This window comes from Ipomoea nil, unplaced genomic scaffold (assembly GCF_001879475.1).
Source record: "Ipomoea nil cultivar Tokyo-kokei standard unplaced genomic scaffold, Asagao_1.1 scaffold2781, whole genome shotgun sequence".
Classification (NCBI taxonomy): domain Eukaryota; kingdom Viridiplantae; phylum Streptophyta; class Magnoliopsida; order Solanales; family Convolvulaceae; genus Ipomoea; species Ipomoea nil.
Window position 1 is genome coordinate 634,181 of NW_017619209.1, and position 18,352 is coordinate 652,532.

An 18,352-nucleotide genomic window follows, 5' to 3' on the forward strand; every position below is an offset into this window, starting at 1 on the left:
TTTGGATATATAAATTGTTACAAATCTCTTTAATGGTTAGTATTTTCACTTTCAATCCCTTTAATCGTTGGTGTTTGATTGGATTAATGAATAAAAATGGAATAAGTTAAGTATTTAAAAGATAAAAATACCCTCTACACTAATATACACACACAGAATAATTTTAAAAAATTGTTATATTATAGAATACATTTAAACTACATAATAAAAATAAGTAAAGACAAATAATTAGGCATCACAAAAAAATTGACTATTATAAAAAATTCAAGAATAATCTAATACTAGACCCCTTAGACTAGCTATTCAATTTACAATGAGAATAGCTCTTATATTCTTGAAAATAAATTAATTTACTAAATGATAGAATATGCCAATTCATAAAAATAATAATTCATTCAAAACTTATTTCGTAATTAAACGTGTAATAAAAATAAATATATTAATAATAATTGAGAAATTAGATTTATTATAACAGAAGCATGACTAATTGATATTCATTTCTCTTCTCTCGAAATGTTGAATCTCCAACCTCAAGAACCTTCACATCCCGACTCGACAGAGCATTTGGGAAGATGTAAATCACGATGACTTGATCAATGACTCAGTATACATGATTAAATGTCGATGTGCACAGGAGATCTATCTATTTTGAACATAATTTACACATTATTGTTGCCAAGATTCGAACATTAGTCTCTTCTTCTAAGCTCGTGCGGGCCTAATTGATATTCCCTTAATTGGAGGCATGCGGGTATGAAATGTGTGACCCGGGAAGGGACTTTGAAGGACACTATAATGGCTACTATTACATTTTTTTTTATATTAATAGATTGATTAATTTAAGATTAATTGATTTGCAGGGTTAATTTTAAAATATGTGTTTTATGTATGCTAAAATTCCATATTAAATATACTCTATGAACTTTATTATATGGATCAAAAGTTCTACTAAAATTTTTATCAAAATTTGATTTGATATATTGCAATTAATTCATGAATAAGTTTCAAATAAACTAACACTAAGATGATATATTACCATTTGGTGAAACTCTCAATCCATCGAATAATGATGTAGCACAAGCTAGGAAAATACAGAGTGCTAAACTTCTATGGTGTATTATGTTCGATAGAATTGCACGTATCAAATTAGAGCAATGCCAATGGATGGGGATTTTGGAATTTTTTGTGAACCCAATAAAAAAATGAAACAAACAATTGACATAATATTAAAGTGGTCGCTAGCTGGTGTCCACTCCAATTGCTTAGCAGGTGCATACAGTGAACGCTTGTTGTGCATCTTCTATGCACGTAACGTTCAACCCTTTTTTTAAAAAAATATATGGTATTTAGTAGAAGAGCTCTAATCCCTATATTCTTTTGCCACTTCAATTTTTCTTTCTCCTACATGTGGTAAGAGCATCCCAATAGGCATAGATTTTGAAGAGTTTTTGCCGGTGTGGCTAGGGTAGAGAAGATGGGAGGGAATGAAAAAAAGAAAAAAAAAAAAAAAAAAAAAAAAACAAATTTGGAAAAAAAAAAAAAAAGCTTCAGATTAACGCACCTGACTGGGCGCTGTGGTTGCGCTTCACGCAACTAGGGCAGGACTTTCTTTTTCCTTGGTGGGTCCCACAAGTCTGATAAAAACTAAGACTTTGCAAGAAGACTCTTCATAAAAATCTAAATTGAAGTTGGCCCTTACCAATCAATCAATGTTTCAATATTATGTCTGACTTTGAGTTCTTAGTTTGTCATTTTGTTAAAAGGTCAGTGAACTTGATAGCCCACACTTTAGCTAGGGTTGCTGGCTCTCAGTCTGGCTCTCAAGTCTGGGACTCTGTCTCCCCTGATTGTATTCGTTCTCTTTTCCCCTTTTCATATTAATATAGCTCAGTTTTTTATTTTTTTAAAAAAAAATTGAAGTTGCCCTAAGGTACTAAGAGGGAGAGTATAATTGTAAGAAAATTAGGAACAATGGAATTATATATCTCAAATTGCCAAAGGTACAAGAAAAGGAAAATACAATTTTATTAAATATAAGACAAGATCTCCTATATACACAATAAAATTTTCTATAAAAATGAAAGGGTTTTTAATATAAACTTTAAAAAAAAAAAAAAAAAAGAATATGACATATATTACAGCTTAAAATATTTAAAATAGTGCATTTGTTTATATCCCGGAATCCAATAAAGAATTTGGTGAAGGAACAAAACATAATCTCATCTCCACTGAGGATAAAGAGGCAGGCAGGCGCATTTTAGCCACGCTGTTCTGTCTTCATTTTCACTGCTACTTCAACTACACATCGGGCTTCAAAATATTCCGTTGAGTTCTCATTTCATCAATAATGTTATTTACTACGGAGTAATTTTTATCCTTCAATTTTTAATTAAATTATAAATAGTCCTTTGATTATTAATGTTATCAATTTTTATTACCCACTTTCAATTTAATCATAAATAGCCTCTTGATTATTGATTGTTTTCAAATTTAATCATCTAATTAAATATATCATTTTAATAAATATTAAATTTAAGACTAATAATAAAAATTTTAGTTCTTCGTAATGATGAATTCAATGTATTAAATTTATGAACTCAATTTGTCCATCTCAATAACAAGCTAATTTGTACATTATTATTCTTAAATTTAATATTTATTAAATGAATATTTAACTGAATGATCAAATTTGGAATAAAATCAATAGTCAATGAACCATTTATGGCCATATTGAAATTCGATGATGAAAATTAATAAATATCAATAGTCAAGAGATCATTTATGGTCCAATTGAAAGTTAAAGAATAAAAATTGATAAATATCGATAGTCAATGTACTATTCTTGAATTTAACTTATAGTTGTTTCTATGAAAATGATAAGGGTATGTTTACGATTCATTTGATCAATAAAATTTGAAATTTTTTCACAATAATTTTTTTAAACTTGTGAATTTTCATGTTTGGTTAGTAGAAGATTTTTTCCCTTTGAATTTATATTCCTTAATAATTTCTTTGGGTACTATAAATTTCTTATTTTTTCATCAATCAATTAATAGAATATGAAATCCTCATTTAGGATCTATTTAAAAACTCGGAAAATGACTTTCAGAAAGGTTGGTTAGATATCATTAAAGTGAAATAATTAGACTTTAGCCATAATGTTTTAATAGCGTTAATTTCATGGTCCATTAACTATTTACATTTATCAATTTTTATCATTGATTTTCAATTTGACCATAATTGATCCATTGATTATTGATTTTGTTCCAAAATTGATTCTCTGATTAAATATTTTTTAATATACCTTAAATTTAAGGTTAAGAATGTAAAAATTAGCTAATAGAATCGTCTCTCCAGAGCCCAAATTTACATATTTTAGGGTGTTGAAACAAAGGATATGATCACCTCAAATTTGGGATAGAGACTTATCAGTAGTATGGTTCAAATTGGCTTATGCTTCTACATGTTCTTCATATTCTACTTATGATGAACCTAGTGTATTTTTTTTTTTTTTTTTTGGTACATCTGATGCCCTCACAGGGGAGCATTATTTAATCCTTAAATAAGGAGTGTTACGAGCGTCATCATCAAGCAGCCTATTCAGCTCAATCGAGGCGTTCTCAAGAATGGTCTTCCCCCAATCAACATCCTGGCCAAAGTTAGCCAGTCAGTCTGCACACTTATTCTCTTCCCTATCAATGTGAGAGACCCGAGAGGTAGGAATCTTTTTCATGAGATCCAAGCAATCTTTTATAAGAGTATCCATAGTATATTCCCGGTTAAACCTACCATTCAGAATGCCCACCACGGCTGCTGAATCCATTTCAACCCAAACCCTGTCTAGGTCTTCTCTCAAACAGAGTCGTAGACCCTTAGGCCCCACTAGAGCCATCAAAAATGAGTTTTACTCGCCGGATCGACCCGTCCCGTCTCGCCGTAGGTAGGGGACGGGTTCTTGATTATTTCACCCGCCAGGAGGTGGGCTTTTTATCCCGTCCCGCCTAGGTCACAGGCCCAAGCGGGGCGGGCCGCGGGTTTAACCCGCGGCCTACTAATCTATATTAAAAAAAATATCGTAGCATGCTTCGCAATTCTCAATTTCCAAATCAATGATGATAGAGATCAAGGAGAAGAAGATCATGATATGAATGATATAATGGTTGATGAATTATGAGTTTTAGAAGTTTAGTATTTGCAAAACTATTTTATTTTAATTCCTAATGTTGAATAGAAACTTTTGATAATTTCTATTAGTTGTTAGTTATTTTAATTTGTATTAATATTTAGTATTTAATACATGTTGTTAATTTGCATGTCATTTTTTTTTAGTACAGCAAATCTTTTCAAATTACAAAAAAAAATATTGTCTGGTGGGCTAGCCCGCCCCGCCAGCGGGCTTTGGCATGGCGGGGCGGGCCGGCCAAATATACGGAAATGGGCTTTGGTGTGTTTTGGCCCGTCCCGCCCCGCGAGACCGTTTCGACGGCTTTAGGCCCCACAGCTCTGCTGAGAAGCTATTAGTAAGCCAAACTTTAGTAGCAAACCCTTTAACCCATCTTCCACGATCGTCGCGGATGAGACCTCCGACACTAGTCATACCCATGTTTTATTTCATAGTCCCGTCAGTATTCAGCCTCATCCAACCCAGCTGAGGGTCTGACCAGCTGACCCATTTCTGCTGTCCATGCAAAACTCATTTAGTTTTTGCGATGAAGATCCTCGCATCCGCTGCCATTCTGCGGGCTAAATCCGTAATAGTAACAGTTTCCCTCATGTTATTAAAAATGAGATCATTTCTTGCTTTCCAAATTAACCAAAGTACATACACGAACGTTGAAATTTATGAACCATGTTTTTCCATCTCATTAACAAGTCAATTTTTACATTTTTACTCATAAATTTAACTCATATTAAACAAATATTTTATTAGATGACAAATTTGGAACCGACGAATAGTTGCCTCATAAATTCAAATTCTTACCCATATTGAACTCACGTACTTAACTGTGTGATGAACTGAATGTGAAATCCGATGAATAGGTGCCCCATAAATTGAATGAAGTGATTCAATAGCCTTAATGAGTATTAATCCAATTCAATTCCAACCCTATGAATTGAAGTAATATAATTAATGATTTAGAAACATCATATCCTTCTTCTCCCAACCCCAAGCCCCCGATAGAGCATTTAGGAGGATGTAAATCAAGATGACTCAATGACTTAGTAGACAAGACCAAATGTCATTGCGTATAAGGAATTTGTCCTCTTTAAGCATAATTCCCACACTGTCGCTGCTGAGATTTAAACATTGATCTCTTCTTACAATATTGTCTGCTGAACCAGTGAGCTAAGTCCGTGAGGATAGAAACATCATATCCTTACAACTTCAACACACATTCTTTACATGTACGGTATTATGCAAATGATAAATCTATCACCATTTTTTTAATACATTATATTTCTCAATGCAGTTGGGACTTGAGAGGATTCTTCCCCGTCTTGACAGAGCAGTTGGGACTTGAGAAGATGTAAATCACGGTAACGGCTCAGTTTCCACCCTTGTGGCAAGGAATCACCCACCCCCCATACCTGGCTCGACAGTTTGTGGTGAGGTAAATCATGGTGACTCAACTGACAAACAAATGCTAAACTTTTGCTCAATGCACACATAGAACACCCCCCCCCCCCCCCCCCCCCCCCTTATTTTGAGAAGTTGCTCTCACATTGCCGCTAGTGAAACTTGATCATCGATCTCTTGTGATAAATTTCACCTCTGCGACCAATTGAGATGCCCATATGAATAGCTCAGTTTCCATTCAACACATTCTACACACAAGATGTCTTCATCATCTCTAATTCTCTCTAATTTTTCTTAGTCTTAGTTGGTGTGTCGCAGTCGAATTTCTATCCACCGCCGTTATTGACAAATTCCATCCATGTACTTCATCACAAGTCTTCATATATATTTCTTTGTCAAAATGGAAAGTGAATATTAAAACTGTAAAAAAAACAAAAGAGGCAGTTAAGATGAAAGGAAAAAAGAAAAAGAAAGAAATACATCTAAAGTTCAAACATGATTAGAAGTGGTTGAGAAAATTATGCCAATCACTGAAATTACCTACTCAACTTTTACTTCAAGTAAATTTGACCTGACCTCCAACTTCTTTCCCCACATAAACAGTGATTTTTCTTATTTTTTGTGTCTAATTCAATTCTATTAGTAAGATGTTCAGAATTAACTACTAATAGAGTTCTACTACTATTTCCAACTCTTACCTTCTCAAATTTACTCTCTAATGTAGCGAGCTCTAAGAACATCTCCATCTGTAATTTTTCACAATTTTTGAGAAAAACATGACTTATGTGGAGGAGAAAGAGAGAGAAGAGAGAAGAGTTGGGGTTTTCTTGAAAGAATGATTTTTTATGCGGCCTGCCAGGAGAGATGCAACCACGTGCGTGGCTTGCATAGATCGCGCTCAGCCACTGTAGCGTCCGATGTCTTTTTTTTTTTTTTTTTTGGCGTCAAACCTGCTTTTTAATTTTGTTTTCTCCTTTTCCTTCTTCTCTCTCTCTCCTGATTGGCACCTCAAAAATCACAAAAAAAAAAAAAAAAAAAACCACTAATAAACTATTTCTTTCATGTGGATCTCAATTAAGTGTCTACATTAAAGATTTTGTGTGGGAGTAGAAGTTGAGAGTATAAAATGAGAACGCACATACTATTTTCCTAACCAATATTACTTATAATTTAATCCTTTATATTACTTAATTTAAGGTATCGATCAATATTAGTATAGTGTATTACTGCATACTGAGGTCAAAGTACCTATGAAGTCCCTGTACTATAGTGTTTTGTTCAATTTAATCCTTGTGCATTTATTTTGTTCAATTTAGTCTCTCTACTTTAAAAAGTGGTAAAACTAAGGACAATTGTCCACATCTCATTAGGAACATTGTTGTAATTATTTATTTTGGACATACTAATTTAATATATTGGTGGTAAAAATAATTAATTTTAAATATTTATACAGTAATATATGAGTAGGAATATAAATATCGTCAACGCCACGTAACTAGTTAACGTTAATATTAACACTGTTAACTATTGTCCTTAATTGCACCACTTTTGAAAGTACAAAGACTAAATTGAATAAAATAAAAATATAAAGACTAAATTAAACAACACGTTATAGTACAGAGACCTCGTAAGTACTTTGACCTGATTCTAACTATGATTAGGTAAGATTGTAAGGTATTTTGATTATGTGGGATACTATCAACATTGCTACTAATAGACAATAGTACCCCTTATAATTAAGTGTACCTTACAAAATTGTACTTGATACAATTATCATTAATGTCATCAACATAGTAAACTTTTTCTTTAATTTTTTTTTTTGAAAGTAACTTTTTCTTTAATTTAATATATTGTGATGACTAAATTGCATATTATTGACAACTCATTTTTTTGAATGCTACTGACTATTACATTGTAATATCTGTTTATATATTTTCTCAACCTACTAAAACACAAAGAGTCAATAACGCCTCCAGCGAGGCTCGAACTCGACAACTCATAAATTTTCTAAATTCATCACAAGTTAATTAGATGGTATAAATTTCAATATTAAAAAAGGGTATATTCCCCCAGGTTTAGTATAGTGGTTTGTGTCTGACTTGATGTCACGACCGCAGAATAATAAAGGTGTAGATTGGATTCCTTGTGCGTGCATGAAAATTAGGGTCTAACCAGTGAGCTGATTGCGTGACTCACGACTTATCTCTACAATAGTTCTATGATACAGTAACTCTAGGGGTTGAGTCTTGTGAACTTATATGATTAGTTCGAGGAAATTGAGATCAAATAAATATACAAAATGGTATATTTTGTGTCATCCACACTACATAGTCACAATTTCACACTACATAGTCAAATTTGATTAAATGCAGCTTTTTGAATTGACCAAATTCAATCCTAGTTGTTTGAAATATATTCACTTCATCAGATAGAATGATAAGGAATCACTTCTCAACTATTTTAGATTGAATTTAATTGTATATAAAATTTTGTGAAACTACATTCAACTAAATTAATAATAAATGCCAAGCACCTTATGCTCAGATAACATGTAGTGACTCTTCAATATGAGAGGTCATGAAATTGAGTCTTGGTGGAGGCGGTGTTGACTCTTTGTGCTTCAACGAGTTGAGAAAAAAAGTATAGATAAACAAATACTACAATCTAATAGAGTCAGTAGCTTTAAAAAAATTAATAATAAATAATTGAATATAAAAATGTTAGTCTAATTTGGAATCTAGAAGTGATATTCAATCAGTTCCATTTTAATTGACATATTTACTATTTGCGAGTAAATTAAATATTTTCTTTGATTTATTTTCTTATGAAAATTTTAATAAAACATTCAACTTAATTTATAAAGATATCAATTTTATTTATTATTATTAAATCAAATATTACAAATAATTAAAAAAAATTAAAAAGAGACTTAAAAAGTATGTGTGTTTCTTTTACTCATACTAACATTTCAATTGGTACTTAGGTAGTAAATTAGTAAAAAGTATGTGTTTTTTTTTTTTTTTTTTTGTATGTGTATTTGTTTTGCTCATACAAACATTTCAATTGGTATTTATGTGGTAAATTATGGTAATGAAGCAGGATTGAGACTTGACAGATGTAATGCAGGAGTTACACCTAATGTTGTGGACTACTTTTGAGTACTGGTCCTTTCGCTTAAGAGGCCTGATTTATCCATCCATCATCCTGACCAATGTTGTAGAAGGTGCTAGTCGGGCACCCAGGGGGTGCTTAGCACCTAGGCGGCGCGGTCGAGTAATCCGAGTATATTGTCTCCACTTTTTTCATCCGGGACTGAAATTTGTTAGACTGTTATAATCACCAAACTAGTCAATTGCATATGTTAGATGATTAGTTAAGTACATGATTGAAAAAATATAGAAGATGAATAATCGAGCAGACAAAAAAACCACTCGCCCGAGCCAAGTTGGGCACGAACTCAACCAAGTTAGGCGCTCAACTTGGCCGAGTTAGGCACCCAACTCAGCGCCTAGTCAAGCAGTTAGTCGTTCGGACACCTAGGGATGACAATTCTACCCACACCCAATGGGTTCCCCGCATTCCCGCCCTTACGGGTTTTAAAATACCCGTAAAATTTGGGTAATGGGTGTGAGTGTGGGGAGAATTTTGTATACCCGCGCGGGTATAGAGTGGGTGCTGGGGGAGGTATTCCCGCCCCGCACACGACACCCGCACTTATATATATTGTTATTAGTATTCATTTATTATATAAGTTTATGTATATTTTATAATTAAAAATGCATAATGAATTAAACTTCGTAGTTTTTTGTTAATGAAAATTGAATAGGAACAACACAAATAACATAATGAGTAAACACTTAATACAATTTATACTACCAACACAATTTTAGTTTCAATTAAGGATTAACTTCATTGGCTCTTATTAAATTTTAGAGTTATGTTCAAACTTATAAAAAATCCATGTGATAATTAGAATTGTAGTATAAAATTTTTATTATATTTAAGTATAATATTAATAATTAGAGTTGCGGGTTGGGTATTATCTGCACCTGCAAAATCCCCGTGTGAACAAGTATGGGGTAGGAATTTCATTACCCGTGCGAGTGCGGGAAGTAGGTTGGGAATGCAAGTGCGGGGGTGAGGGATATATCCCCGCACGCATCCCGCCCCATGGCTATCCCTACGGCCAATTAAAAATTGCCTAGAACTGAAATCGCCTTAGTTTAAGAGTGTTAGACGGCCACTTAGACAGATTTTACAACACTGATCCTGACAAGTCGGGAGTGAGAAATTGAGAAATTGAAAAATTTTGCCTTTGTGGGCCAGCTAATATGTGTATTTTTCACATAATTTGAAATTACTCATGTACCCCTAAGTCGGCGCGGTAAATTTAGAAGAAAACACAATAATCTGAAATTACTCCTGTACCCCTAAGTCCGCACGGTGAATTTATAGAAGAAATGAAGAAAACGTTAACAAAAAAATCAAAAACCCGGGAATTATGAAGTTTATATCATCCCGTGAAAACCCCAGTAGCGCATAGTATATTTTGGTGGGGCGTATTTTAGCAAATTGGGTGGGGTGTGAGGGGCCCACATGCAAGAAACTTTAACAGAACAAAATCATTTATTTAATAGGGAAACAAAAAAATCCAAAAAAAGCCAACAAAGACGTAGACAACCCAAGCACGTGACCTGTCAAACTCTTACCTGCAAATATTTTTCAAGCCTCTGCTTTTTTGCCTCGCTTTTATGCATCCTTCCTTTTTCTCTCTCTAAATTATTCTCTCTCTAAATTCTGATCAATCGCACTTCAGTCCAATCACTGGAAATTTAAACCCCCATTTTCCCTTATTTATTTTTCCCAAAAATCCCTTTTGCTTATTCTTTCTTGCCCATAAGAACAAAATTCACTCGCTGAACTATTATACGCGTTTGATTGGAATAAAGGAAAAACAAATCTCGCTAGAGGATTGACTCTGATACCATGTAGAAACTGTAAGCTTGATGTTTATTCATAGCAAAGAGGTAGAATATATAGACTACACAATCAGAAGAAAAAAGAACTAGTTATAACAACCTATACAAAGACTAAGCAAATCAAAAGAATAAGCTAGAATAAAACTAAATATAATACTAAGTCTCAATATTAAAGATAAATAAATTATAATTTTGTTTGAAAAAAATAAGGTGAGAATAAGATAGAAATTCAAATTACATTGTTTGATAGGTAGGAATAGAATTGTTGAGAATGAGAAGGGAAGAAATAGTATAAAGATTAAAATGTCGGTGTGCAATAATAATACTAATAATAATCAAGGATAAAAAAATCTTTTTTCTTCATTTTTCCATTTCCTTTCCAATTGAATTGCAATTCATACGAAGAGGATATGAATTACAATTCAACAAAATAAAGGAATTGCAATTCGGTGAAATTACAATTCTCTCCAACCAAACATTGTAATTCGGGTTGTCAATGAATTATGCTATAATTGAATTGCAACTACATTCAACCAAACAACCCATAAGATAGTGAAGGGGTACTAGGTACATCTCGGTAACTCAATGATTCATTAGTGAGGGTTTCATATGTTCATAAGGAGCCCACCACATTGGGCACAACTCTCACGGCAAATTCTACTATGAATTAATGTCTATTTTGCATTGTGAACTCTGATAAAAAAATAACCTTCAGGTTCTATGTATTATCACATGGTAATTACAGAAACTGTTAATTGTCCATACAAAATATGTTAACTGCAGAACATAACATGTTAACCAATATCTTATGTGTTTGTAGTTAACATATTTTGTACTTGCAGTTAACAATTTGTGTCTATTATTATCGTGTCTGTAATTAAGTTATGTGCCTTCAATTTGTTTATAGGTATATACATTGTTAATTGCAGGATACATTAACGGCAAAATATAATTTTGGATGAGGTTCACAATGCAATATGAATTATGGTTCATGGTATAACAATTGAATTCTCGCGCTAGTTGTGACGGCTCAGACTTGATCTTGCTTTTTTCATAATTTATCACCTAAGAATCAATTGAGCTGCGTGATGACAAATATTAAAGATGGGGAATAATGCTTTTGCTTATTCTTTCATTAACTAAGGTGGGGAATAATACGCAAACATGGTGTTAATCATTTATGAACAGAAATCTTTTTTTTTTTAAAATGCAGACATAATAAGTTGTGTTTTCAACCTAATTCTATGGATAGTTGGTCGGAATATGCCTATTAATTAAAGGCAAAGTTAATTGAGAGATTAATTTTTTATTTTATTTTTAAATTTTTGATTCGAAACTGTCTACATCTGTATCTGCAAAGTCCTTGGCCTACTGTTTTGGCCCCTCTCGCGTGTTTGTACTCTTTCTGGTGCACTACTACTACCACATTTCAGAGAAATATAAAAAAAATATTCAATAATAATACGGAGATGATGGTGTGATCTTGAGAGGATATGGTGGCGACTGGTGAGAGGAGAGAGCATCGGTGTGGTGAAACGTAAGGGGAAGAAGAAGAAGATGGAATTCCTGGGTATCTGTTAGAAATAGAAATCTCCAGATAGATAGATAGATCTCTAGGCTCCCAGAATTTCTGGATTAGTTTCTCAAGAAAATTCTGTTTTTCTTCTTGCTGGGTTTTCTGCTGTCTGCCCATATTCAAGCTTAGTCGTGCAAAGATAGATAGTTTTAGCTTCTGGGCACTTTTCCCAGGTGTTTCTTGATTGGTATTGGTAATGGTAATGGTGGATTATGCTTACAAGCTGGGTTTGCTTGCTTGGATGGGATGAGCAAGTATGGCTGCTTTGCTTGATGTTATGTTTTGTTAAGAGTTATGGTTTTGCTGAGAGGGTATTTTTCTTAATACAAGAATAACATAAACAAAAAAAGGTAGATTATGGAAAGGGAGTGGTTTCTGCTATTCAAAGTTCTGGGCTTGGGGATTTGGATGTTAATAGCCACTTCTTGTTCTGCTACTCTTTCACCATCTGGGGTGAACTATGAAGGTTAGCTTCTACTAATCTTGTTATTCCACTCATCTTCCTCATTGTACAAAGTGCTTCTTTCTTCTTTCTTTCAACTGTCTGTTTAATGGGATTAATATTATCTATTCTCTGTCTTTGATACACTGCTTTAAATTCCTAAAGATTTCCAAGTGACTAGGCTTTGACTTGATAAATTTACCCTTCAACCTCTTTTCCCCTAATTTTCTTGCTTGATGGTAAAAAGATAGAAATAATATAGGGCCTAATTGTGGGTATAATCCATTGCAGTGGTGGCTTTGATTGCTATAAAGACTGGTTTACATGACCCTTACAATGTTCTGGAAAATTGGGATGTTAACTCTGTAGACCCCTGCAGTTGGAGAATGGTTACCTGTTCACCTGATGGCTATGTGTCTGCCTTGTAAGTACTCAGATTTTTTGGCAATAATTTAATGAATCTCACTTAAATTCAATATTTGTTTGGTGAATTGATCATTGTTGATATGGTGGTTTTGACTCATTAGGGGACTACCCAGCCAGAGTTTATCAGGGACCTTGTCACCTGGAATTGGCAACTTAACAAACTTGCAGTCTGTGTAAGTACTTGGAGAACTCGTTTTCTATTCTATTCTATTCTTTCTACTTTTACATAATTTGTTGATTGTAGTTGTGTTAGGATCAAGCGCTCACCACTTACGCCAAAAGCTATAGCTAGTAGAGAAAGTCACAACTTTATTTCCTTACTAACTGCCATCACATTTTCGAGATGCTGGGTGCTGGACTTGGCCTTTTAAGCCCTTTACCGGCCTCCGTCCGACAATAACAATCCCCCAGTCACCGGGTGCTAGACTTGGCTTTTACCGGCCTCTGCCCCCAACAAGTTGATTATTGTATATTAGAGCATCCTTATCAGTTTAAAGTTATTTATCAGTTATTTGTGGGTCCCAGCATCCACCTCATCCTCCACCATCTCATTCAATCACAAAAAACCTTCTCTACATCAGTTTTGAGTTATTTCTCAGTTTTTTATGGACCCACAATTTAACCCACTATATTTTAATTATTTCTCTTACCTATTGGGCCCACAAATATACCATACTTTGCAGGAGAAATATTTTTGAAATAACTCCTCCCCACATCAGCTATTAACTTTGGGTGGAGAGAATTCATGTAGAAATAACCCTTAAATAACTACTAGTGTGGATGCTCTTAATTGTCTGATTGTTATGAGAAAAAGGGAGTATAAAAATAACAGATGATGCTGATATTTATGCAGGTTGCTGCAAAACAATGCTATTTCAGGACATATTCCAGCTGAGATCGGGAAATTAGAAAGGCTTCAGACCCTCGATCTTTCCAACAACAAATTCAATGGTGATATACCCAGCACATTGGGGGACTTAAGGGATTTGAATTATTTGTAAGTTTTGGGAATACGGAAAAAAAAAAAAATTCTATATTGTAGTACATAAGTGATGAACTACTGCAGAGGACTAAGTTGTTTTCCTTTGAACGAGCCAGGCGACTCAACAACAACAGCCTTTCGGGACAAATCCCAGAATCTCTCTCCAAAGTTGATGGTCTTACTCTTGTGTATGTCCCCTGTGTGCTTTTCTAGTTAACAGTTTAAATGTCTTTCGAATAAACTAATGCGTAAATTTCTTTTTCCTCCAATGCGCCAACAGCTTAATTAATTGTTACTTTCAGGGATGTTTCTTTTAATAATCTCAGTGGCAGACCCCCTAAACTACCAGCAAGAACTTTCAAGTGAGTAGCTTCTTTCCAGGCATATGTACTCCTTTTAGTATATAGTTGGTGTTATAGTTGATTTGAGTAACAATTCGAGAAATAATTCAGAGTTGAAAATCTCTTTCTTTCTGGATTTCAGAGTTATTGGCAATCCTTTAATTTGCGGGCAGAGTTCTGAGAATAATTGTTCAGTAATCTATCCAGAACCACTGTCGTTTCCACCAGATGTTGGAAAAGGTGAGTATTAGGCCTTTGACTTCCCATAAATTCAATCTGAAAAATGATAACTAAATGTTATAAAGAATGTTAAATAGGTAGGTAGTGACAGAGTTAGATTGTGTGGGAATGGTAGGTAAAGACCCCCCCCCCCCCCCCCCCCCCCCCAATTTGTCTTGTTATTTTTACTCACCCACGATTTTCTTAGGTCAATCAGATGCTGGGGCGAAAAAACATCACGTGGCTATTGCTTTTGGAGCAAGTTTTGGCGCCTTATTCTTAATAATCATGCTCGTGTCCCTTATCTGGTGGCGCTATAGACGGAATCAGCAGATCTTTTTTGATCTCAATGGTTAGGATTTATATAGTATTTCCAAATTTGTGAATGATCTAATCATTTTCAAGCTACTAACTCGTGAAATTTCCACTCTCATTATATTGGCAGATAACTATGATCCAGAGGTCTGCTTGGGTCATTTGAGACGGTACACCTACAAGGAACTGCGGACTGCAACTGACCATTTCAACTCGAAGAATATTTTAGGAAGGGGAGGATTTGGGATAGTGTACAAGGGTTCCTTAAATGATGGCACGATTGTGGCTGTAAAAAGGTTGAAGGACTATAATGCTGCTGGTGGCGAGATCCAATTCCAGACAGAAGTAGAGATGATTAGCCTGGCTGTCCATCGAAATCTCCTCCGACTTTGGGGGTTCTGTTCAACCGAGAACGAGAGGCTCCTCGTTTACCCTTATATGCCAAATGGGAGTGTAGCATCAAGATTAAAAGGTCAGTAAAGCCTTGATGGCCTTTCATGAGGCGTTTTTGTCAATCTTTCTATATTTCAAGTGTCAAACTCACATCTCCGATTCGTTGACTAGTATTGAATTGAGTTTGCAGATCATGTCCATGGTAGGCCGGTATTAGACTGGTCGAGGAGGAAAAGAATAGCATTAGGGACTGCAAGGGGGCTGGTGTATTTGCATGAGCAGTGTGACCCGAAAATCATCCATCGTGATGTCAAAGCGGCCAACATTCTGTTGGATGAAGACTTTGAGGCAGTTGTTGGAGATTTTGGGTTGGCGAAGCTATTGGATCACCGCGAATCTCATGTGTCTACTGCTGTTCGGGGCACTGTCGGACACATTGCACCCGAGTATTTGTCGACAGGCCAATCATCCGAAAAGACTGATGTATTTGGTTTTGGTATCCTGCTTCTTGAACTAATTACTGGTCAGAAAGCTGTGGACTTTGGGCGAGGGGCTAACCAGAAAGGAGTAATACTTGACTGGGTACATTTCTCCTCTCTTTTAGTTTGCATCTAAATCTTGATTTTGATCTTATACTTACTGATATTGCATCATAGTAAGGTCTGATAAGATTTAAGAGAAACAAATTAATGCGTGTTTGGGGGTAACTCCAGCCAAGATGGCTAAAGATACAAACTTGTAACCGCAAGGTCACGAGTTCAAATTTCAGCCCTTTTGGTTTGAATTAGTCAGCTATGGGCAACCTAGGCTAGTTTACCTCCTTGTGGTCCTTTGTCGGTTAGGGTCACAAGCCACAAGGGAGGGTGTTGGGCGGAGGCCAGTAAGGGTCAAGTCTAGCACCATGTGGCTAGGGTGATTGTTGGGTGGAGGCAGGCCCAAGCCCAACACCCTATCTCTCGAAAATAAAGTTGCGCCTTTGCTACTAGCTATAGCTTTTGGTCTAGTGGTAAGCGCTTGATCCTAACAAGCGGGGATTGCACCCTCGTGTAGTGGCTGTGGGTTTCTCTCGTCACCCCAGATTAATTCGTGTTTTGCTGCAGGTAAAAACCCTCCATCAAGAAGGGAAATTGAACTTGATGGTGGACAAAGATTTGAAGAACAATTTTGACAGGGTTGAACTAGAAGAGATGGTTCAGGTTGCCCTCCTTTGCACCCAGTTCAATCCTTCTCATAGACCAAAAATGTCGGAAGTGCTAAGGATGCTGGAAGGCGACGGCCTAGCTGAAAAATGGGAGGCTTCACAGAGAAACGACACTCCAAGGTTTCGCACTCATGAAAATACGCCCCAAAGATACTCCGATTTCATAGAAGAGTCCTCTCTAATCGTCGAAGCAATGGAGCTGTCTGGACCTAGATGACAAGCTGGTTGGCTTCATATCAGTCTACTCTTCAGATCACACGTACAATATATATATTTATCTTTATAGCTCTCTTCAAAAGGGCATGTAATTCACCTGTAAAAAGAAAAGAGGAAGAATCATGTGTAGCTTGTAGCTAGGGATTTGGTTTTTGTTGTCAAGATTTCACTTCATAGAGCTTCTTCTCACAACAGTTTGGAAAACATCATGTGCAGCAGCATCTGTGTATTATTCATTTACACTTTAATGGAGGGTGGAGCACAAAGCATTCCTTCCTCGTCGAAACGAAGTTCAAAACAACACTCTTCAACTCTACAGCATATTCATCTTTACACCCAAACAGTATGTTTGGAAGGTAGTTTTAGGTTGTAGTTTGTTCCACTTTAATTTGCTGTTTATATGTTGAGGTTGTGTACTGGCTTGCTGGTTAATTCAATGCATTTCCTTTCTATTCTTTTCTTCTCCCGAATGGTCGACTCCAACTCCAAAGGCCCTTCACATCCCGGCCGGATAGAGTATTTAGGAAGATGTAAATCACTGTACTCAATGGCTCAGCAGATAGGACCAAATGTTGAAGGGATCTGCTCATTTTGAACATATCCACACACTGTCGCTGTCGATATTTAAACCTTGGACATAATCCACTTTGGGGGCTCCAAGCTATCCAAACATTTTTTTCATATTACCACTATTTCATTGGATCTCATATAAGCTTTATACTATCCTAAAACCAATTCATGGGCTTGTGTTTGGGATAATTTTGATGTAGAGATGATTATTATACAATAAATTTACAAAATCTAATATATGTTGTAAATAAATATATATGGATATTACTAAAGCTATTATATTATGATAATGTCTTCATCTTTTATAGTCTTGTAGTTGTGTTGAAGCTCTGTATATCATGTACATATTGAATTGAAGGAGGGATAATAAAAGATAGATGATTACCACTCCCTGCAACCCTAGTGCTCGTCTTACTCAATTTGCAAAGGAATCGTGGTGGTGGTCAAGTAATGTCGGAAATTATTGAAATTTGTCGTTCTCATAATTTTGCAGATGCTATACTAGTTCATGATGAGCATTGAGGCATTCTTAATGGTATTATCAAGTCATTTGCCTTTTGGTCATACTGTCTCCTTTGGATTACTCAATGTGGTAACCAGACATGATAGGAAAAAAGAGACGGTCAGATCAAACGCTTATCACTTAAGTCAAAAGCTATAGCTAGTAACAAAGGTGCAATTTTATTTCTTTATAAACCACTAGTCTCATTTTTCGAGATACACTAGGTGCTAGACTTGACCCTAAACCTTTTATCGGCCTCCACTCAATAATCTCTAAGTCAGAGTGCTTAGACTTGGTCTTTACGACTTTACCGGACTTAGCCCAACAAAGCAATTAGGCTATTGGAATAATGTTTGAGGATTATCCTCATTTTATATTAAACAACTCTTCAACTAAGCTTGACGAAATTTTGCATTCAAAAAAAAAAAAGCTTGACGAAATTTTCTTGCCGGAAAGGTTCTTTATTATCAAGATCACTGCTCTTGATGATCACAAAAGAAAAGGAAGTTTAGATGATGACTTTGTTGGATATTGACATCAACCATGAACTAAAAGCTAAGTATTTTTGTTCTTTAAAAGAAGATATTTATACATGTGGTGATGGATGGTGTA

General features: G+C 35.1%; 1 protein-coding gene across 2 annotated transcripts; it reads left to right on the forward strand.

Moving 5' to 3' along the window:
* The first annotated feature begins 11,920 nt into the window (after nt 1–11,920).
* On the forward strand, nt 11,921–16,992 carry LOC109157448 (protein NSP-INTERACTING KINASE 3-like). 2 transcript variants are annotated; one of them, XM_019305355.1, is made up of 11 exons: nt 11,921–12,599; nt 12,867–12,999; nt 13,103–13,174; nt 13,855–13,998; nt 14,100–14,171; nt 14,286–14,345; nt 14,467–14,564; nt 14,761–14,895; nt 14,989–15,330; nt 15,442–15,833; nt 16,352–16,992. In XM_019305355.1, the coding sequence occupies exons 1-11, from the start codon at nt 12,491–12,493 to the stop codon at nt 16,667–16,669; spliced, it is 1,875 nt and encodes a 624-aa protein (XP_019160900.1). In that variant the 5' UTR covers nt 11,921–12,490; the 3' UTR covers nt 16,670–16,992. The 2 variants fall into 2 exon arrangements, with proteins under 2 accessions (XP_019160900.1, XP_019160899.1); XM_019305354.1 differs by having other exon boundaries at nt 11,923–12,599; nt 14,752–14,895.
* The last annotated feature ends 1,360 nt before the right edge of the window (nt 16,993–18,352 follow it).

Excerpts from the sequence above, each read along its gene's own strand:
- LOC109157448 (XM_019305354.1), top strand. The coding sequence starts at position 12,491 with ATGGAAAGGGAGTGGTTTCTGCTATTCAAAGTTCTGGGCTTGGGGATT. Across the intron at positions 13,000-13,102 it reads GATGGCTATGTGTCTGCCTT|GGGACTACCCAGCCAGAGTT; the intron begins GTAAGTACTCAG and ends TTGACTCATTAG. Across the intron at positions 14,346-14,466 it reads CTACCAGCAAGAACTTTCAA|AGTTATTGGCAATCCTTTAA; the intron begins GTGAGTAGCTTC and ends TCTGGATTTCAG.